Below are 23,570 nucleotides of genomic sequence, written 5' to 3' on the forward strand. Positions count from 1 at the left end.
ATTAAAAAATCTAATAGAAGCTTTGATAAGACACATTGCTTTCTTTGATGGACATGCTGTTCTGAATCTTCTGTATGGCTTGTTTTCATCTGGACTTGCTGTGTTGTCTGTAAATCTGGTGATGCATTGATATTTAATTATTTATACATATGGTAATTGTTGAAGGTGTAAATGTCTCACATGTTGAACGAATTAATATTTTTTTGAATTTATAAATAACCGCAACGTTGCTTTCTAAGTCATTTTTGCAAATGTGTAGTTCAATGGATTCAGTCCAACCCAATGCAAGACAGTTTCCACTCAGCGCCTGCATGTGAATCAAACTGCATTGTGTTATACCATATTTATAAGTTGTACTATTAGCTTTCTGCAGAGTAGACTCTCCAGCATAGCTGCTCCACCACACTCTCTTACAGTGTTTAATAAGAAAACCGCTTTGAATAACTGATATTCTATCTACTTTTAACACCATTTTATTACCCACATGTCTTATTATTCCTCTTACATTCGCATTACAATTACTGTCCAGAAAGAAAGACACTGCCCTCATTGCCTCCTTCTCACACACAGACACACATAAGAACTTCTAAACATAAGCAATCCACAAAATCACACTTGCAATAAGCTGCTGCTGGTGTAGCAATACAAGCCATATACTGTATGTTTTTGTTGACTATAGTACTAAAGCTACCACGACGGTGCTCTCATCTTACTAAAAAGCAGATGTTTTGCATACCACTGCATTTTTCTCCACATTTCCGACCATCCAAACGGCATTTCCTGACTTTCCTGCATATCTTTAATAGCAAATGTATCCTATTGCCACTGGTCATACCACCGCACTTCACTGTTTGTGCATGTGTCTGTGACTCCATGTGTCTGTGGTGGAATCAGCAGGATGTTAAATTACACTGGCTCAGCTGGTGTATACAGACACAGAGAATGGTTTATGACTACCCATACACACACATATCCACTGAAGCACTCACATGCTTTGTGCACCAAAGTGTTTCATTAAAGATCTGCCAGTAGAGCTGCTTGGGCACGATCCCCTGACAAGTCACAGGCCTAGGCTAAATTACAACGATGGCAGGGAACAAAAAGGGAGCACTGAAAGAGTGAGCTTCATGAATTGATTCACAATAAGGGCTCATCTCTCTGTGCACTCTTTAAAAAAAATAATTATCTGGACCTTTGAGCTTTAGAAATGGGATAGCAGCCAAACAACGAGCAAAGTAATATCATGTTTAAACTTTTAGGAAATGATAAGATTATGAAAGCTGAAGACCTTTTTTTCTGTGATAACATAAACTTTTCATGCAAATTTATCCACAAATTACACATGGATTGAATTAGCCATTAAACTCTGTTGATTGAACTCAATTCAGTGCTGCAACTTTTTTTTCTTCCTAGCTTGAGTAATGTGATCACCTTGGGGACAGAGAGATGATCTGCCCCACAAAAGGGGCTTGGGTGCTATATCTGCAGTGCACCATGACCTTTTTCAGAGATTTGTAATGACCACAACATTTGACAATGCACAGAACCTTAGAGTGCGGCACTATTTGCATTTGGGCTTTGAGCGCTTGTGTCAGTGTATTTGTAATTATAATAAATGAATAAGTAGCAGCTCTGTGACAAAGTGTCATTTAACAGGAACAACACGTGTGAGCGTTTATTAGTCTCTGGTGTGAGTGGATTATATGTCTGGGTGTCCGTGCTATGCTGTCAGACTATCAGTTCTGTGAGTGTGACTGTCCATAGCATTTAATTTAGATATAAATAGCTTAGCTCAGGGTTTGACAAGTAGAGGCAGTGTAAATCTTCAGGAAATTAAGCTAAGTAAGTATGATGTGAAGCGTTTGTATAGGTGTGTTAAAGGACAGAGATGTTTGACTCTTTAGCTAATTAGTCTTCAATTACTTTCAATAACAGAAATGTTTTATTTTAAAAGTCATCATCGCTGTTTAGTTCTACAGAAGACTTGGTATTGAACCTTCTCTCCACACTTCCAGGATGTCTGCAGGATTCACAATTTCAGCGTAATTTTTTAGTCCATAAAGAAATATCTCAGCAAAAAAGAATTTTAATTTCTAGTTAAAGCTGGCTCCAAATCAACTTTAACAATTTAATGTCTCCTACAAGGTGTCCTACAGGAAAAATACCAAATTTAACAACAGAAATAATCAGGTTTTTGACTTTGTAGCTAATTTATCTTTTCATAACAACTTTTAAAGGTGAAGAGGTATTTCAGTAAGGCGGTTGATGACACAGGTGGCTAGGCTAGGTGGCTAGGGTGGCCACCAGAGGGCTTTACTCATACCCAGGTCGGGAGGAGGGGTTCTGCTGGGGTTGTAGTTTGGAGATGAATAAAGTCGGAATGGAAAGTTACAGCTCCTGTATCGTCTGTACAATACCTCCACAGTATCCCACTTCTTATCGCACAGGATTGGCTAAACCATCATTAGATTTTATGGTCCTTTCATTCTTTACACAAACATATTAGTTTATCAACGTTTTGGCTTCTTAAATATGTCTGGGCACCCCAGTGAGAAAAATCGATAAAATTGCCATTGCTGCCTGTCTATCTTATGATGTAGAGGACTCTGTGGTGTTTGACACAATTTTTTTTGTCTGCCACTATTTTACTTGGAGCAAAGTTTGTGACAGCAATTTTATTATACGTATGGCCTTGACAGTCTCCCAGCCTTCTCCTTCTCCGGCCTTCGAGCCCTCTTGCAAGCCCCAGGGATGCTGATGCTCAGAGTAATGAGCCAACACATCAAGAAGTTTAGTGGCAGATTTAACTCCAGGACAGGGAGCTAACTTTAAAATCACTGAGTCTACACTTTTTTTTTGCACTGTTAATAACACTGTCACAATAAACCATACCTACTGTACATCATCTGCACTCCTGCTGTGGCCTATTCAGATCTGGCCATTAGATCATGTTGAGTTAAACCGCTCTCTCTCTTGCACATGAAGGTAATGGTTATGATTATGATGATTTTCTTTCTTTTTTTTTTACATCAGGTGAGCAAGACGATTGAAACTAGAGCTAGATGCTGCTAAATGATGAACACTGGTTGACTGGAGGTGGTGGTAAGTCACTTTTTTCCCTACCTGTATATTTCTGTCTATATATGGATACTATATGTTCAATGACTACTTTATTTGGGACACTTCAATCTACACCTACTGAACAACACAAGATTGAAAAATGTTGATTTATGCTGCAATATTTGAATGATGGGGTCTTCCAAGAGAGAGACTGACAGCTACACTCACAGCTTCAGCCAATTTAGAATAACCATTTAACCTGCCATGCATGTCTTTGGACTGTGGGAGGATTATTTTGAGAAAACTCCAGTACATGGAGAAAAATGGAAATTATACACAGAAAAGCCCCTGCTACTTAGTACATTTGAACCCAGCAATAACACTTACAAACATTCAAAGGTGCGATTAGTAATTTTTTGAGATTAGAATATAATATAAAGAATATTTTACTTATGAATATAGATTAAATAGTGTGTATTTAAATATTTTGCCAAACTAATGCATTAGTTTTTTAATGAATTCATTAACTTAGGGCACCGGTTTGTGGAAGCTCCCATGTTTCCCCGCCACCTTGAACATGGTGCTTTTTGTCTAATTGCATTTTATGTGTGTGGCTAGAGACTGGCTGCATACTTTGTATGCCAAAGGTTGAGGAGAAGGGAACTCTTAGGCATTTGCCTGCTGTGCAAGCAAATTTTCATCTATTTCTAAACTTTCTGACTCAAGATATGAAGGTTCATACCTGTGTATTATCATCTGACAAGGGGTCCCTTTTAACAAAGAAGCGAATATGCAACGCAAAAAGACCAAAACAACCAGCATCTTGATAAAATGTCATCCTTTTCCTCTTCACCTCAAGCCTCATCTCCTGAACTGAAGTCAGGGCTCTAACACATGAAATTGTGCATTGGCATGCTTATTTATTCTTGATATTATCGCAGTTACTTATTGCAAGCAGATTAGACATGCAGACCTCCAATCTCCGAACAGCCTACAAACTGCTGGCTAAACAGCAACATCTGGTTTTAAGCTAACATTATGCCACTACTAATGTTAGGTTCAAGTGTCCTAAAAATAATACTTTCCCTCATATAAACAGTTTGGGTTAGAGGTTAAGGGTCTTGAATCTTGAATCTGGAATTTAGGCTACGTTCACACTGCAGGTCTTAATGCTCAATTCCGATTTTTTGATCAAATCCGATTTTTTTGTCTGCTCGTTCACACTACAAATAAAATGCGACAGCAAACGCGCTCTAGTGTGAACGCTCAAAGCGGCCCGCATGCGGAAAAGAAGATGTCACACACAACGCGCTCTGTTTAGACCCAGAGCAAACAATATTGTTTGACTGATGGCCCTTAATATAAAGACTTCGGAATTCACGTTTCCCAATTTTTGCTTTAAGTTATTTTGTTATTTACATAATAATGTAGATAACCTAATAATTATCCTTATTGCTGTTTTAGAGAGGAGCAGTGCTTCAAAGGATAGTTGCAGATTTCTGTCAGAATCTGGAGATTATACAGTACAAATAAAATGTTAACGTTTCTCCAACGTTGTCTTCCCAACAGTTTCACTGACATCTGGCCAGGAAGCGTTCGCGATGTCTTCTCGGGCGCTTCTCCGGTGCTAATAATTAGCGTCTGTCTTGTGTCATTGACGTAAAAGACGGATTTAATGCGACATGACCGTTCAAACAGCAGTCGCTTTCTAAAACGTCAGATATGTATCGGATTCAGTACAACATACGAAAGTGACCCAGATCGGATTTGAAAATATCGGATTTGTGCTGTTCACACTGTCATACCATGATTGGATATGGGTCGCATAGGGTCAAAAAAATCGGATTGGATGCGCTTTTGCCTGCAGTGTGAACGTAGCCTAATATGCTTATGCTTCTTTCTGCTCCTTTTTGAACATGAAAGTTATTTGGAGTTTTGGTTGCTCGTTTTCCTTTAGAATTTCATTCTAAAATCATATGAGAGTTTATTCACTATGCAACAGTCCAACAGGGATATATCAACTTCAGCTAAAGTTTCACTAGCTCTGGGTAGCAGTAGCTAAGAGGGGCTAATATAAGTCCCCCCTTAGTATTTTTTAAGAAGAAAAAGAATAACAGCACTGAAAAGGGACTTCCTCAAACACTCACCTGACTGTAATTTTAACTTCATCATGCTAATGCCATGTTCATTTTTCTCTTTTTATCATTTGAGGAAAAAGGCAAGCAAGTTAGACCCATTAAAGACTTAAAAAAATCCATACTCTTCGATAGGTGCACGAAAAGAACACATCTTCTTTAACAAATTGATCATCCCTCTGCAGGCTGTGTCACCCTTAGTTGACTGAAGTGAAGTAGTGACAGGAACTTAATGAGAACTAATGCAGACTAACTGTGTCACCTGTGAAATAGATGGGTTTCCACAACTGGACTGTCTTAGACAAATCAAGGACAAAGTGCGGGTAGTGACTGCACGTAGGAGCAGTGAATAAACACACAAAATGCTGTTGTATTATTACTTTAGTGAAATTTAATCTGGATTACATTTTCCTCTAAGCTATGTAATGAATTAATACTGTAACAATGTACCAATTTATAAAAACAGCAGGGCGCAGAAATGTAAATATATGAAACAAAGAGTCAGTGTCCTCTCCTCTCCTCCAGGTTCATTCATTATTAATGGTTTGTTAAATCTCATTTTCTCTTTCTCTCTGACAAGATCTTGTAATGTTCTAAGAGGTGTTATATGCTTTGTCTTGTTAAACCCTTGTTAGTGCAGGGTTAGTGATGAATGATGTGTCAATCAAAATCAGTGAAGGGCAGAAGTGAGGGGACCTGATGTTGTCAACCCACAAGGCCAACACCATGAATTTGGTCATCCTCCCCTGATTACCACACATACCACCAACCCTTCAGAACAACCTTGAATCTGAAATAAATTAAAGTGGGTGCGACACTGTAAACTTGTGCAGAGCCAGCTGTAGTTTTAAAGGGGATTCAGTAGGTAGAGCTACACAGGCCAACTCCTTAATAATGTGGTCTAGTGTAGATCATGCTTTATATCAGTGCATTACTGTTAGATAGCAATCCACCTTTTCATACACAACTAAATGAAAGTCTTCTTTCAACTCCTAGGGGAAATGATTGACACAAAACAGGGGATTTAAATCGTCTTACGGACAAGTCTCAGACAGCTTTCAACTCTATACAACTAAAATCCATCTATCTGTACCAGAGGTGGTGCAAACAAGGTTACTGAGTATATCAATATGACATTTCAAAATGTAGCTTTTAAAGCAGAAATGTAGCTTTGAAATGGCAAAGGCTAACAAATTGTTTGAGGAATGCAACCCTGCCAAAAATCATAACAGAAACCAAAAAAATTAATTAGACCTTATGCAGAAAAAAGAAAAATTATATTTAAAATTAGAATGAGATTGAGGATACAAGCGGCAGAAATGGGCTGGCCTCTCCCTTAGAGGTAGGGTGAGAAGGTTGGCCATCCAGGCGGGGCTCAGAGTAGAGCCGCTGCGCCTCCACATCAAAGGGAGCCAGTTGAGGTGGTTCAGGCATCTGACAAGGATGCCTCTTTGGAACCTCCTGGGTGAGGTGTTCCGGGCATGTCCCACATGGAGGAGGCCCCGGGGCAGACCCAGGACACACTGGAGAGATTATATCTCTCGGCTGGCCTGGGAACGCCTTGGTGTTCCTCCGGACAAGCTGGAGGAGGTGGCTGGGGAGAGGGAGGTGTGGGCTTCTCTGCTTAGGCTGCTGCCCCTACGACCCAGCCCCAAATAAGCAAAAAAATATGGATGGATATTTAAAATTACTAAAAGCACAGTTTAGTCTAAAAGGAAAAAAAAAATAAACCCACCCACAAAAAGATTTTTTGTCAAATGAGAACAATGTCAACACAAAATTAGAAAACAAGGAAAGAAAAATCTCTACAAACAAACCGAAAATCAAATCCCCTTTCACGCTATTCACACTAGTATTGAAGTAATAAGTCATGCAGGTCTGTCTACTGATGAAACTGATGCTAAATTACTTTAAAAGTGCTTAAGAATGAATAGTGAAGACACCACAAACTGTAGCTCTATAGGCATCTTCTGCAGTTTTATTTTTTCAGCTTTTTATCCTTTTTATTCCATCTGCGATTATATAATCAACTAAGCGTACTCAGTATGCAGGTAGCAACCTCAGGGCTGTCCTAAGGTGACATCTGCAGAAGAGACATCATATTAGAACGAGATTCATTAATCTATTCACGCGTGTTCTCCACACTTACGCCTCTACAATACTAAACGTGTTCATTATCCCAATTAACTGCAACAGAATAACCACTCTGAGAGTGCATAGTGCTAAATATGTGACATTAATTCAGTAACAGAAAATGCTTGAAGCATTATGAGAGCTTGCCCAGATGATATAATATTGACTGGTTTTCTAACAAAGAAACATTTACAGTATGTATACGAACTGCTTTATTCTATCTTTTTAACAATTAGAACAAAATAACTAAGAATAAGAAACTGATGGAAAGATCATTTTCCAATTTCTTATAGTTTTTCTTTCTTGAGGTAACCATGGTTTTGAACTGAACTCACTGACACTGAGGATACTGCAGCATGAGGACAGAGAAGCAAGGTTACAACAGTCCAAATAAGGATGCTATTCATATATTGACTGTGACAGAAATTACAGTTAGATGTACTAAATGCATACATAGCATAACTATGTTGTTTCATTATCCCAATAATGCATACAGCATTTCTAGACTGAAGCCTACCCCACTTCCTTTGCCACAGTTGTTCCAGAAAAATCCTTCTTTATGTAGAGAGAGTATTAATCTGACTTTTTAGTAGTAGTGTGCACCTTGTTAGCTAGATCTACCAATTACTGTTTCTCACTGACAATCGCAACACGTATTGCCAGAGAGGGGAAGACTGCGCGCAGGCAAAATGCAGTAAATCAGACCGCTTTAATCCTGAAGTACGACTAATCGAACCTCTAACCTTTAATGGACACATTCTTCTTCACAAAATGAGATCAGGCCAGACTGACCTGTCTTTGTAGAGATATCACTCACAGATAAATCACTGGCTGTTCTGTTTTGGCTAGAATTCAGGAGGTAGTAGTTTGGTTGCCATGGATACCAGTTCAGGTGTTTGGGGGCTCTACTGTCTGTTGGTGCTTTGTACACCATGGTCTGATGGCTTCTGGGTCTGTTTGTATGAGTCCCTGTGAATGTGTGTCTGTGTATCCAGCATATTGATGCTGTCTGTGAGCAGAATTAATTTTTTTTTCTTTTCATGGCGCATTTATTTCTGTAATCATATTTTCCTCTTCTCTTCTCTTCTCATTTTCCCCCCCTGCCCTCCTTTGCCATCACCACCTCTCCTCTTCTTCTTCTTCTTCTTCTTCTTCTTCGTCTTCTTCTTCTTCGTCTTCTTCTTCGTCTTCTTCGTCTTCTTCTTCGTCTTCTTCTTCTTCTTCGTCTTCTTCTTCTTCTTCTTCGTCTTCTTCTTCTTCTTCTTCGTCTTCTTCGTCTTCTTCGTCTTCTTCTTCTTCGTCTTCTTCTTCTTCTTCGTCTTCTTCTTCTTCTTCGTCTTCTTCTTCTTCTTCTTCGTCTTCTTCGTCTTCTTCTTCTTCGTCTTCTTCTTCTTCTTCGTCTTCTTCTTCTTCTTCGTCTTCTTCTTCTTCTTCGTCTTCTTCTTCTTCTTCTTCGTCTTCTTCTTCTTCGTCTTCTTCTTCTTCGTCTTCTTCGTCTTCTTCTTCTTCGTCTTCTTCTTCTTCCCCCCCATAGATATATACAGAGTGTAGTAGGCCAGACTTGGCCAGTCCAATTTGGCCCAGCAGCCCACTTGTCAGCCTGTGCTATGTGTACCCAGGCTGAAAGACTGATGGCACCAGGAGACAAAGAGAAACAGAGATAGAGAGGAAGGATCAGGGACATAGAGTACTGGTATAGAACATTCCTATAAAGATCCTGGGAGAATTTATAGTTGTCAAAGGTTCACACACATGATATAAAATTTCAGTAAACCACAAAAAGAGGACAGCCTGATATCTGTATGGGTCTGAGTCATGCTCTGTGTGCTAATCAGTGAATCACGGCCAGTGAGAGCTGACCAGCAGTGAGGTAAGCCTGGACAAGATTAGTCTGGCTGTCCTCCTCCAGCATTCTTTGATTTTATTTGCACTGTGATGAAATCTGCTTTGTAATTCAAACTTGTGTATTCAGTAAACAGGATATTTTGATGTTTAGGGAACGGTGTTATTATGTATCAGGGTTTCTACTGGATGCTTTACCTGCTGACTTTTGTTGGAGAGTCACTTTAATAGGCTACCCATAACTGAGGTCTGAGACATAATAAAAGATAACCTTATTGTACACTAAATGCTAACAATGTAAAAAATATTTAAAAAAACAAACATTAACAAACATTTTTATGTTAATGCATGTTAAAAAAAAAGAAATATTCAGCACAACTGTCTGCCAGCATTTACTGTAAGCCTGTTAATAATAAATTAAGTATGTCCCACAATATCAACTAATAACTATTTCCCATAAACAAATAATTGTAAATCGCTACATTTATAGCCAGTATTATAATCTGAATTCATAAGCATTCCATTAGCAATATTTTCTAATACATAGATGTCATGAGTCATAATGAGTCATAATGCATGCAAAATTAATATGCAACCCTCGGAGTATGTGGCAGGGACTAAACACGATCACAGACTTTAGAGGGAAAACCAGCACACCGCAGACCACGGCCTCTCTGTGTGAGGATCTAAACATATTCTACGCTAGATTCGACACAGCGAACACCATGAGACCGGACAGTGTGCGCACCGCGGATGACGTCAGTGCGCACACTGTGTCTGAGGAGGATGTGCGGAAGTGCTTCAGGAAGGTGAACGCACGCAAAGCTACTGGTCCGGACGGGATTCCCGGCCGCGTCCTCAGGTCATGCGCGGCTCAGCTGGCTGGAGTGTTCACGCACATCTTCAACCTTTCCCTCTCTCTGTCTGTAGTCCCAGCCTGCTTCAAAATGGCCACCATCGTCCCTGTACCCAAATCCTCCACCATCTCCTCATTGAACGACTGGCGACCTGTAGCCCTGACCCCCATCGTAAGCAAATGCTTCGAGAAGCTGGTCAGGGACTTCATCTGCTCTGCACTACCCGACTCACTGGACCCTCTACAGTTTGCATACCGCCACAACAGGTCCACTGATGATGCCATAGCCCTGACACTACATACTGCCCTGTCACACCTGGAGAAGAGAGACACGTATGTGAGGATGCTGTTTGTAGATTACAGCTCAGCATTCAATACCATCGTTCCCTCGAAGCTGGACAGGAAACTGCAGGATCTAGGACTGAGCAGCTCCCTCTGCAGCTGGATCCTTAGCTTCCTGTCTGACAGACGCCAGGTGGTCAGACTGGGCAGCATCACCTCATCCCCCATCACACTGAACACTGGTGCTCCACAGGGGTGTGTACTGAGCCCTCTCCTGTACTCACTCTACACCTACGACTGCACAGCCACTAACAGCTCCAACATCATTGTGAAGTTTGCGGACGACACTACAGTGGTGGGTCTTATCACCAACGGTGATGAGACGGCTTACAGGGAGGAGGTCAGCGCCCTGACCCACTGGTGTCAAGACAACCATCTCACCCTCAACGTCGCAAAGACAAAGGAGTTGATAGTGGACTTCCGGAGGTGCAGAGAAGTACACACCCCCATCACCATCAACGGCGCTGCTGTGGAGAGAGTGAGCAGCTTCCGGTTCCTTGGCGTACACCTGGCTGAGGATCTTACGTGGTCAGTACACACAAACAAAACAGTGAAGAAGGCGCAGCAGCGCCTCTTCTTTCTCAGGAGACTGAAAAGATTCGGCATGAGCCCCCGCATCCTCAGGACCTTCTATCGCTGTGCCATTGAGAGCATCCTCACTGGATGCATCACCACCTGGTATGGCAACAGCACCGCCTACAACTGCAAAGCTCTCCAGCGAGTAGTGCGGTGCTCTGAACGGATAATTGGAGGTGAGCTTCCCTCCCTCCAAGACATCTACAGGAAGCGGTGCCTGAGGAAAGCGGGGAGGATCATCAAGGACTCCAGTCACCCCAGCCATAAACTGTTCAGACTACTTCCATCAGGAAGGAGGTTCTGCAGCATCCGGTCCCGTACCAGCAGACTGAGAGACAGCTTTTTCCATCAGGCCATCAGACTGCTGAACACGTCATAGACACCTCAGCTTCACTACTGGAACTTCAACATTATGCACTCCATACTGTATATAAATGCCACTTGTTTTGCACATATTCAACTCTGTATATTTTATATATTTTATCATTATTATTATTATTATTATTTTATTTTATTTTTTTACTATTTAATTTGTAAAAATGTGTATATACACACACACACACACACACACACACACACGTAGGAAAATATTTAGTATACACATCCAGAAATGCATACACTATTATATATTGTACATATATTTATTAGTTTCAGGTTGGCCATTCTTGTATTTTGCTCGTTTGTGTTGTTGTGTTTGCACATCTCTGTTGCTTGTGGGGCTCGCACACAAGAATTTCACTCGCATGTGCTGTGCCAGTGTGCCTGCACATGTGATGTGACAATAAAAAGTGATTTGATTTGATTTGATTTGCAGATCAAAAAACATTCGTTGGCATTGAGTAATGTCATTGTGTGTGTTTTTATTATTAGTTTATGTGCCAGGCAATACAATTGTGAATGTAGTCCTGTAGCTTTGTAGCTGTAGCTAAATGAGGGCTAATCTTATCATCCAACTGACCTAAAAATTGTATGTATATAAAAAATACATCAATTACTTTCTGTGATTCTAATTAGGCATGAGAGAAAAAATGTGAAAGCGTCCTAATATACAGGGTTAAAACATTTTTCTTTTCTTTTTTCTTTTTTTACCACATTTTGTTTTTACTGCATCATCACCATCCACTCAGTATGAATGCACCTACAAAAGCCCACCTTGTTACCTCAAAATCTCCAGTGCTTGAAAAGAAGGCAACAGGACTTCTTTATATTTCTGAACCCAAAGACTACCGTGACATGGATGACCGTACACAGATTTGCCTCAAAATATAATAAGATTCGTATAAAGAATAACAGAGAAATGCAGAAAATCACATTGAGTTTATGGATAAAGTAATGAAAGGCACTTATAAACCCATTTTCCACTGATTGCCAAAGACAGCAGTGGATAAAATAGTCACAAGACCAAGTCAATACAGCACCTTGTATCTAGGTCTAAGTGTGAATGAGTATGCACAGTTCCAAAGCATGGATGACTTCACATTACATGCAATATTTCAAGATATTTTCTGACCTACTTCCTATAAACAAAGATCAGAGAAGAGTATAAAGTAAAGGCAAAGTACAATATCCCACAGCACCACTATCCTTGATGGCTACACCCTATATTCAAGACTTGATCTTCACACTCTAAGAAAACAAAAAACAGAAAAAAACACTTGCAGCCAAAGAACAATCAGAGCACTTGACACTAACAAAGAGACATATGACTTTCTCATGCAGCACACAGGTTGCACCAGATAGATAGATAGATAGAACCACTCACTCGCTCACTCACTCCTGCTTAGATTAAACAAATTTTATAGTAGAGAGCCCACCTTCATGACGCATCCCTCTGTTTGTTAGTCCACTCGGAAACACATGTGCTCTTCCGGATGTGCGAGACGAAAGAGACAGAAAGAGTATGTGTCCGTGTGTGTGAGCTGCAAAATCCGCTGCTTCCTCTCTTCCCTGGGAGTCACAGGGGAGGAGAGTCCATCCCTCTCGGCAGAGAAAATGTATGTGTTGACGTTTGTAAGTGCACGTGCATATGTGTGTGAAAGAGAATGAAAGAGAGGGAAAGCGCTGCTCCTCCTATCCTCTCCTACAACTGCATGAATGAAAACATAAAAGGACACACCTCTATCTGTCTATCTATATATAGATCTATCTATCTGTTGAGCTATCTGTCTTCTAGCTTCCTTCTTCACTTTTCTTTCTCTATCCTTTCCTCCTCTCATCCCACCATATCGCATGTTTGCTCACCTCCTTCTCACTCTCCCGCTCCCTCCCCTGCGCTGTCTCACCACCCTCTCTCTCTCTAATAGAAAGCTCAAATTTCTCCACTCTTCCATACAGACCCACAAAACAGGGAGGGAATAGAGAATAAATAGATGTTCGGACTCTCCTCTCTTTTCACTGTACATCCACTTGCCTCTCCTGCTTATATTGTCTCACCTTACCCTGCATTATTGCAATAGTGAGCTCCTCCACTTTTTCTTTTCTGTGATTAATCTGATTTTTCAGGTCTATTGATTTTAATACTAATCCAGTTTGTTCAGATATTAAAACAGAATTGCAATACATGATGGAATTGCAGAGGCACAGCATGAAACAAAGTGCAGGCAGTGAGCCTAGTGAAACACAGCCAATGTAACTGAATTGCATTGATTCAATACATCTCAGTGCAGTTTAGTTCATTGACTGCAAGCAGAGATATGGCAAAGTAATGCTATTTTACACTTCTTAGTATGCAAAAGCAATACATCGGCAGCACATTGTAATGCAGAGCAGATCCTGTTCAGATGCAGGGTATAGATAGTAAATCTTTTAAAGTCTGTCTGCCCTGCAGCTGTGTGCTGACAGAAAAAAGCCAACAGGGGGTGCTAGTACGCTTTTTAAGTTGGCGATCATCGCAGTGCAGTAGGCACAAGAAAATAAGAGACAAAGAGAAACAGGGCTTTGTGATTAGAGCTAAATAGAAGATCAACTATCAGACAGTTTCTGTCTCTGCCATATAGATGGAGGATTAAACAATAAATAGATGATCAGGCTCTCCTCCTCTTCTTCCTTTCCTGCTTATCCCCCCTTAGTAACAGCTCACATTTCTGGGATTTTTCCTGCGATAGATGGGAGTATATATTTTAAGGTCTAGAATCTATCAGACATCAATTGTTAAACTTACCATAGACTGAAATAAAAACAAACAAACAAGAAAATGGCCAAACAGTCGGAAGGTATGTGAAACCATTTTTAAAACAATGAGAACAGACCAGCAGAGAATGGAGCAGAAAACACTAGAGTCAATTTTTCTTTGTTAAAGCCCTTACAAATACCTTTGTGTCTTTTATGGTCCACCTGCAGCTAGCTATCCGATAGCTTTACTGCCCATAAAAAAACACTGTTACAGTACCCAGTCTTGTGAAAGGCTACAATGATGATCGTTAGCTGAAACTCATAAAAGCTTAAAATCCGTATTATTAGACATGTTCTTGATTATTTAAATGGAAGATGACAAGACTTGAGAGTCATATAAAAAGTAAACACAGCACAAATCCCAACAGTATATTAAGCAGCAGAGAGTATGCAGAGATTAAAATTTGTTGGACTTACCATGTCCAGCCACCTGACATGGACTTTCAGTCCTCAAACCTGGTCAAAAAACAAACAAACAACAAGGACAGTTCTTCCCTAGGAAATGGAAGCTACCTGCGTAGTGACTACAGCCCACTGAAACTGTTATTTGTTAGACGGACAAGCAATATTTATTCCTTTTTGATCGAGTGCCTACAAAGGTGATAAAAACCATATCATTCACTACAGTCATTCAAGACTCTTTCTGTTCGAGTGTAGTATTTCAAGCACATCTCCCCCAGGGACTGGTGCTGAATTGCTACAGAACCATCACCGAGAGCATCCTCACAAACATGATCATGACGCGGTACTAAAGCTGCTAAAGCAGCCAAGCGGATGACCTACACCGTGTGGTGAAGATTGCATACTAAACGAGCTCCTACAACTGGAAGATGTCTACACCACTCTTCTGAGGAAGTAGACGAGCAGCATCATTTCAGACACGTCACACCCCGTTACCCTTTGTTTCAACTTTTGCCATCAGGCCGATGATACAGATGAATACAATACTCATGCAAACAGACTAAGGAACACCTTTTCTCCCCACCCAACCACCCATATGCTATAATAACTTGCACTGACAATAGCTCTTCAGCACTACAATTGGACCCCATATAATCTCCCCCTCAGGAGTATCCATCCATCAATCCATTCTCCTCTGCTTATCCAACTCAGAGTTGTGCGAGGCTAGAGTCTACCCCAGCTGCCACAGGGCTGAAGCAGGGCATAGGAAAGGCTGCCAGTCTGCTGCAGGGCTTACGCAGACAATGATTCACATTCACATTCACATCTGTGGGCATTTTAGTATAACCAGTTAAACCTACAAACTGCATACCTTTGGACTGTAGGAGCAATCCAGATTACCCAGAGGGAACCCACTCAGTCACAGTCCACACAGAGAGACACCCACTCACACTCATGTTCACACCTATGGTCAATATTCATGTTGCCTCAAATGGTATTTGCATGATAAAGTCACTTTTATAAGATTCCTTGTCTTAAGTATAAAAACAGTACAATGACCCGAATGGCAGCAAGTGCAACATCACTCCAGATTTTTTTTTTTTTTTTTTAAACCAGGAGAAAATCAATTAAACACTTGTTTATGACTAGTCAGCGTACAGTGTAACTGTAGCACATATAAAGAAGCATGAGAAAGTTTATTTGCACAAGCCTTTACGTCTTTTAAAAGCAGCAAATTAGGTGTTTTTAGTTTCCTGCTTCCTGTCCTCTGTATCCAGGCAGCCTTCTTGACTAAACCAAAAATAAGTGTTTCTCGGAGGAAATGACCGAGAACTTGTTTGACGTAAACTCTCAGATTCAACCACTTATGAAAGACTGAGAATGTGCAATTATAGGTGGCAAATTATTGTTTAATTTGGGATAATTGTTGTTTAAATTCCTTAAATAGCTTGTTTAAATACAGAGAAACCACTGAAGTGCAACCAATCTCAGATATAAAGCATTTACCTCATCTGCCCTTCTGCAGGATAAAGGATGCATGTGCTGTTTGGAAGCTCTAAAAGATATGTAATCTGTAGTTGATCAGTTTTCCAAATGTTTCAATAGTACTGTATAACAGTAGCTTTACTTGCCTCTGAAATGTCTATATGTGTCTTTGTGTTCCACAGCAGGAACATATTAATCTCAAAGGGGGTCATCACAGCAGCAAAGCACACCTTAAACAATATTTTAACGACACAATAGTTATAGAAATGCTGATTCGTGTTCCATTAAATACATTCTCACAGTTTCAGGATCTGTCAGTTTTTCTTCACACACAAAAATAATTAGAGCATCTGTCACAAGCATCACTGATGCAGTATCAGCACTCAGCGGTGCCATCCATCTGCTGAAGTTGGTGTGTTTTTGTGTTTTGGATGCACTGCAGAACTGTGAGTTTCAAGCTGACTTGGCACTGCGCACAACAAAAAAATCAAGGGAGACTTTGTTTGGCTTTGTCTAGATTGACAGTTTTATGTCAGATTCAGGTCATTTCACATCCAGCCTTTCGGTATCAGCTCCGGATTTCCTTTGCCACACTCCATGAAGAGGTCAAGTTGCGTCTCTCTTGTTAGTGTCAGCTAGCTGACAATGTGATGCCGGCTGCGTGTGCAGCAAGAGGAAGCTGCTGCATTGGTTTTATCACTCACTACTCTCCTATATATTGCTGGTATATCACAGCTGCACTCTGATATGAAATGGTAAAATGGCCTGTATTTGTATAGCGCTTTTCTAGTCCCTAAGGACCCCAAAGCGCTTTACACAACCAGTCATCTACCCATTCACACACTGGTGATGGTGTAGCCACAGCCACCCTGGGGCACACTGACAGAGGCGAGGCTGCCGGACACAAGTAGTGCAATTAGATCTGGCACTGTCCCACAAATTAGGAACACATGACAGAAATTCCAGCAGGGGGCAGTCACTTTACAGCAACTCAGAAATAAGGTCAACATGAATTTCATCAGCAAAGGAACATAAGTTGCCACGACTACACGACTTTAATGCAATTTTAATGCACAGTTTCATTCATCATCATTACTAAAGCATATCTAACAGCTTTTCTTACGCTAGTCATTTTTTTTCAAGTTTTGTTTAATAAAACTTGAAATTCTTGAGGCAATAAACGTACCTGAAAAGAATTACTTAGTGCATTGATCTTTCTATGCATATTTGCAAGCTATTAGAAGCTGCTTCCATCATTTATATGCAGTCTGTGTTTTTAAAAATTATAGATGTGGCCATAGACAGTTCATCTCTCTTATGCACATTAATGTGTGGTTGTATTATTTTGATTGATTAATTATCTAAATGTGTGCAAAACCCTAAAACTTTTTAAAAGATTTGTTACATTAATATAAACAGTAGCTTACTGTATTTGTTGCAGGCAACATAAAAATTTAAATAACACACAGCTCCAAGTGGGACTGGATTAAAAAAAAAAAGAAGATATATAGCCCGAGGAGGTTTGAAAACTCAGAATTTCAGATAAATCAAAGAATTATCAAGAAAGTGAATAACGCACAGACCTAATGCACTCCATACATTCATGTTTTGAACAAATTTGCAGGGTTGCAGGTATACATTTACCATAGTTTTGATGAGAAGAAAAGTTCTAAAGCTGGAATATAACACGAGCAGCACTTCTGTTACTCCAACACTAAGAATCTCTTTATTATCAGTGTAGTCAAAGCAAGCATCCAATAAACGAATCCCTTCTAGCATATACAAAGATATTGCACTTGAGTAGTTTCATGAGCTGTAACCACTCTTATCTCTGCTCTGCTGTATTGAAATTTCCTGAAGCATGAGAGTTTACTGAGCCTCCGGCATTTGAACTATAAGAGCTATGAAGTGTTTGCCAGTGAAATTAAACAGAAAACATTTCTAGAAATCAGTGGAGTCGAGGGGGATAAAAAGAGCATCAAATTAGATTATGAAATGTCAACATGAAAGCTTTCTTTTTAATCTACATTGTGAGCTACAACAGACCAGCAGAGCTTCTCTCTTAAGAGATCTAGAGATGATGGCACAAAGGTTTCATAGAAGGCTTAAATCCTTCTGGACGTTTAAGATAATGTGGATTTCACAATTCAGTGAGGGCTCTGTACTCATGTAACACTTTCACAGCTGAAATAATTTAGCTTTGTGGTACAGAAACAGAGTCTAATGAGTTTCAGCTAATTGCCTAATTAGTTAAATTCATGAAAAAGCATGATTATGGCTTCCAGTGTATCTTCCCCATTACTCTGTCTCGGCAGGTGGTTGTGAGGGGGTAGTTGTGTATGTGTAACAGGGTTGGGCAAAAATGGCTAACATACATGTAACCGGGATTATGTATTCAGATTACAAAATCATAAGTAAATCATCTAACCAGATTACCATCAAATTTGATTTTAGTAATCTTGTTAGAGATTCTTTCCATCTTTCAAATCTGGGGAAAAAATAAAATTTTCCATGATAAGGAATGCTATTGATTTACTTATTTACTAATTTAGTCAGTCACTTCCCCTTCACAGATATGCACTCCATTGTCTGTGCCAAGGGCAGTTTGTCAAACAAAGAATAACAACAGGCAAAGACCTCAAAAGACCTCTTCTGACTTTGAAGACGGCAAAATCTTTTTTATGATGTCCCTGAGTGCACTATCACATTATTCAAGGCCTGAATTGATTCAGCAGTAAATCCTAAATATATAACATATATCATTATAAATACTGAAGGTCTTTTTGCAGTATTACAAAGTTGAGAAAAAATCTTATGTATTAAAAATTTTGATGTAATGTGTATTTATTAACCAATTATATTTCAAAGCAATCAGAGTCTGAGTCAATTTTGTGATTAAAGAGAAAGTGTCATGGTCCTGGGTCGTTGACCCAGCGTTTTGTGTTTTGTGACTATTTCCCTCTGTTCTAGTTATTCTGTGTCCTCCCCCCTTGTGTCCGGTTCGGGTTCTAGATTTCCTGTTTTACTTTGTAGGTCTGTGTCTCGTTATGCCCATTAAGTTCCAGCTGTGTCCCCTCCTGTGTGCCATTTCCTCATTACCTGGTGTGTGTATTTATAGTTGGTGTCTGCCTGTGCTCCTCGTCGGCTCGTACTGTCACGGCTGAGCGGAGGGAGCCGTGTGGTGTGGAGGAAAAGGAGGACCCAAGATGCAGCGAACTGATGACAGAGTGATGTTTATTTACAAGGTGGTGGTGGTGGCAAAAACAGGCAACTCAACATGAGCAATTACAAACCTAAACTGGGAGAAACTAAAGACAGACCTGAGACCATACAAAAGGGGTGCGGGGCAGAGAGACGCAGAGACAGGAACGAAACACCATAGAATGCAGAGCTACACGGAGGAACGCAGTGATACATGGATGAACGCAGACGAGCCGACGAGGAGCACAGGCAGACACCAACTATAAATACACACACCAGGTAATGAGGAAATGGCACACAGGAGGGGACACAGCTGGAACTTAATGGGCATAACGAGACACAGACCTACAAAGTAAAACAGGAAATCTAGAACCCGAACCGGACACAAGGGGGGAGGACACAGAATAACTAGAACAGAGGGAAATAGTCACAAAACACAAAACGCTGGGTCAACGACCCAGGACCATGACAGAAAGAGGAAACACGCTGAATTTTGAGATGCCATAAAACAAAGATAAAAAAGGAATGAAAATAAGAAAGCTAGTTAAACTAAAGGAGATTTAAAGCTCACATGTAGAAAACTGACAGCCAGCATGCCTCAAACTGTCAGGTCCTGAAGAGATGTTTAATTAATTAGAATTGAAACAGATGGTATTCATTATCATGGTGCAGTATATAGATCACACACCTGGAAACTGACAGTCTGATGCATGCAGTGGGCCAAAATGTTATAGCTCCAATCCTTTGAATTAAAAATCTACATCAATTTACACAATGAAGTTTTCATATTAGGTGATAGCTCCCCCTACTGTTCCTGTAGGCTACAAACTATGCCAGAACTCGCAGCATCACTAAGGATCAAAATTTAATTTAAAGGGTTAAGAAAAGAAATCAACAGCAAATACAAAAGTCATGTGATTCACAAAGAAAATCAAATAAGCATCTATCCAATCAGAAAGCAGTCGAAGTAAACTAAATGAACAAGGCAGGACTATACGACAGAATAGTGAATTAAGGGTATACGTGTGTGAGTGTATAAATGTGTGTGTGTGTATGTGTACCCAGCCAGATTTGTGTTAATTCAACCACTCATGAAAGAGTGCGAATGAGCAATTATAGGTAGTAAATTATTGTTTTAATTTGGGATAATTATTGTTTACATACCTTAAATAGCTTGTTTAAATACAGAGAAACCACTGAAATACAACCAGCCATCAACACAACCAAAGTAAACAAGGAATGCTACCCGTTTAGGAAAATAAATATCTAGTTCCTAGAAACACCTACTTTATAATGTAGAAGTGATTAACATGCAAGAAATCTACTGTGGATCTACCCACTGTGCTGACCTCTTGTGCATAGGAGCAGCTGAAAGTAGCTTTAATTGAATTTCTTTCAAGGTTTGTTATGATAGCATCTCAAATTTAATTATGGACTATATAGAACTATGTTGTGTCAGTTATGTTTATACAGTAGTTGCAGCCTTATACAGTTTAGCTGTAAACAGGCAAGAGGTAAACTTTAACTAAGCATGAAGCCTCCACACAAGGTCAAGTTGATGCTGAAGTGAAATCAGGATGAACTCATGCCAAGCTGTTAAAAAGGAGCCAAGAACCCCGAGCATCAATTTTAATTGGTACTGGGTATTGAACACAGTGAAGAGTGTTGGTGATTGATGATAGTAAGCTTCTGGCCAAAGGTATCTACATAAAGTTTGAATACAACAACAACTCTCACAGATATAAAGACATCTGTCTTCTTGCCTTCATTTCTGCTGATCTTTAGGTAGGAAAATAATCCCAATGTAAATCTTCCTTAACTTTGATCAGCACTTGCAGCAGTTCAAATGTGTTGTCTTTTATTTCATTGGCTTCTCTTTGCTGTTTATCTTCCATCCACTACATAATGAGAGTATTCTGTCTATAATCAAACACCTTTAATCAACCGGTCAACATTTTTACTTAAAATGTAATGTGGCTGCTTGACAGGGGGGAAATGGATTGGTGATTTTTTTGTTGTTGTTGTTTAAGAGTAAACAATTAGACTGGAACATCTTACTGAAAGATCAAAGCCTTCGAGCAGCATTATGAAGAGGCTGCTTCATGGTTGAATTTGAACCGCAAAGAAACAGTTTCAGCACAAACTTCAAGATGAGTCTTTTCCCCTGCTGTCAGACAAAACTCACCAATTAAAAATAAAAGGAATCCAGAATTCTGAAAACATGTCCATCTCGAACTGAAAAAGTAAGGTCTCACTGCTTTGAAGGCAGAGACAATTGCCCGAGGTCATCACCAAGTAATGGGGATGAACGCATGAGACAACAGCATTAATGAGGCTGCACTTTCTCCATGGAGAGCAACCTTTTATCTGAGCGTGGTTAAGGACTGAAAGTGATGACAAGAAATCTTTTAGGATCGCCTAAAGGAGGCAGATGTGCTCCTGTGTCCTAATGATTCATTACTGTGTTTTTGTGAATGTATTAATGTCTGTTACATAAATTGCTAACAGTTTCTAAAGCACAAGTTTTTGTTTAAAAAGAAGGTGCTGTAGAATTTAGCAATACACCATTACTGAGCAGTAGGAAATGACAACAGACATTGATTGGGTCAGAAATAGCATGAAACAGAAGAGCTGGTGTGGAGGGTGGGTTGCAAAGCAGCTTGCTGAAGCAGCAGTACAAATGTTTCCCAACAGGACTTCCAGGTGAGCTTGATTCTGTGACATGCTTGAACTAACATTATGCTCAGTTTTATACACCAAGATTATTATTTCTTTTAAATTAATCATATTTTTAAAAAAAAAGTTAATTCTCCTCATTTTTGACCACAGGTTTAGTGTCTCTGCATTTAGTATCTGAAATGTATATAAACAGTTCCACCTTGCAAGGCAATGGAAATAATAGGTTTTACTCTGGTTTCCTTCAAGTGCTTAAAATAAATGTATTAGAACACCATTCTTAAGAACAAGAAAATACAAATGTTTTAAAAAATGAGTCAAAACATCTTTAACTAAAAGACTAAACTTCAAATTACATTTTAAAATTACAAAATTACATAAACTAAAAGTTGCTGAATTCTCATTTTTATACTCAAATTTGAGCCTGGACTCTGGACTCTCTAAGAAGTCAGATCAAGCATAAGTTTTAACTATTAAAACATTTTTTTTCTGTTAGTGACATGCAAGTAAGTGTAATTTGGCATCTTAATAAACAAATGAAATAAAAATGTAAAAGTGATTTTTGGTAATTAAAAATATTGGTGATTTAGAACAGCTGTGGCAGATCATTACACTGGGTGGTGGTCTAATAAATTAGTTAAGCAGTATAAATGTTTCACATATATAACTTTATTTATTATGTATTAAATCTGGAGGTTTATCATAAATAATCATAAGTTGTTATTCACTTCATAGACAGCTTCTCAAATTGATTTCCAGAAATTTTCACACAGCTAAAAATATTTCTACCTTGTCACTACATCTACATTTCCCACTTCCAGGGTGAACTTGTGTTACAGATGGACGTGTCAAAACCTGAGTGTAATCTTCCTACCCCTCATTCTTCAACCGATTAACAGCATCATTCATCACTTCCAGATAAAAAAGTTCATCATAAGATATATGTCTAATAATATTTCATACTTTGACTAATGTGCACTGAGAAATCAATCCAACTTTCTTATTCATTTGAGGCAAATAAATATTTTCCCTGAGTTTCATCATCTTCACTCGCCCAGCCCACAAAAATAGCAAATGAGAGGGATAGGGGAAAAAAAGAAATAAACATAATAATGTCACAATCTGCAGGCAGCAGACCGTGTGGAGCGGAGAGTGAGGACCCAAATGCAGACAACGTAGGCAGCAATGAACTTTAACAAAAGGCGAGCCATTTATTCAGCCTGATTGTCAAAACAGAACGAAATAAGAAAACCAAAATGAATGAGGAATTAATCATGAAAGCCTGGAAAAGTAGGAACATGGAAACACAGGGGTAGGTGAAGAGGGGCTTTGGCAAAGGATGGAGGAAAACAGAGACAATATAGACACCGAGGGATGATGAGGGAAGTGGAAACACATGGAAACACCGCAGGAACAAATTTCCACATAATGAGACAGGGAGAGCAAAACTGAACACAATGCACATGAGACAAGTAGCACACATACCAAGACTCAGACAAGGACATGGCTTGACACCAGGATGGGGATAAACAAACATGGGAGCGCATGACAGACAGGGGAGACAAGGATGAACACACAGACAGAACACAGAGGCATGACTGGGATAAAAAAGAGAGGGCGAGAGACACAGAGGGCAACAAACATGGAAACATGGCAGACCTAACATGGACAACGCTAAGGACAAAACATAA

The 23,570-nt window shown here is 39.6% G+C and overlaps 1 protein-coding gene across 2 annotated transcripts in view; it reads right to left on the reverse strand.

The window, feature by feature from the left end:
* The window catches only part of LOC147315972 (inactive phospholipase D5), a 78,109-nt gene that overhangs the window by 50,296 nt on the left and 4,243 nt on the right, over nt 1-23,570 (reverse strand). Inside the window, exon 1 of one of the 2 annotated variants that reach the window (XM_086259043.1) lies at nt 12,759-13,155. The exons of the other annotated variant lie outside the window; for it this stretch is intronic. Coding sequence (XP_086115169.1) covers nt 12,759-12,764 — 6 coding nt within the window. The 5' untranslated portion in view covers nt 12,765-13,155. Of the gene's footprint in view, nt 1-12,758; nt 13,156-23,570 lie in introns of those variants that run through there. 2 annotated transcript variants of the gene reach the window in all.

The sequence above is a fragment of the Aulonocara sp. 'chitande type north' Nkhata Bay genome, linkage group LG13 (genome assembly GCF_057382095.1).
Source record: "Aulonocara sp. 'chitande type north' Nkhata Bay isolate Kocher_YH1m ecotype deep benthic linkage group LG13, A_spYH_male_GT1.1, whole genome shotgun sequence".
Classification (NCBI taxonomy): Eukaryota; Metazoa; Chordata; class Actinopteri; order Cichliformes; family Cichlidae; genus Aulonocara; species Aulonocara sp. 'chitande type north' Nkhata Bay.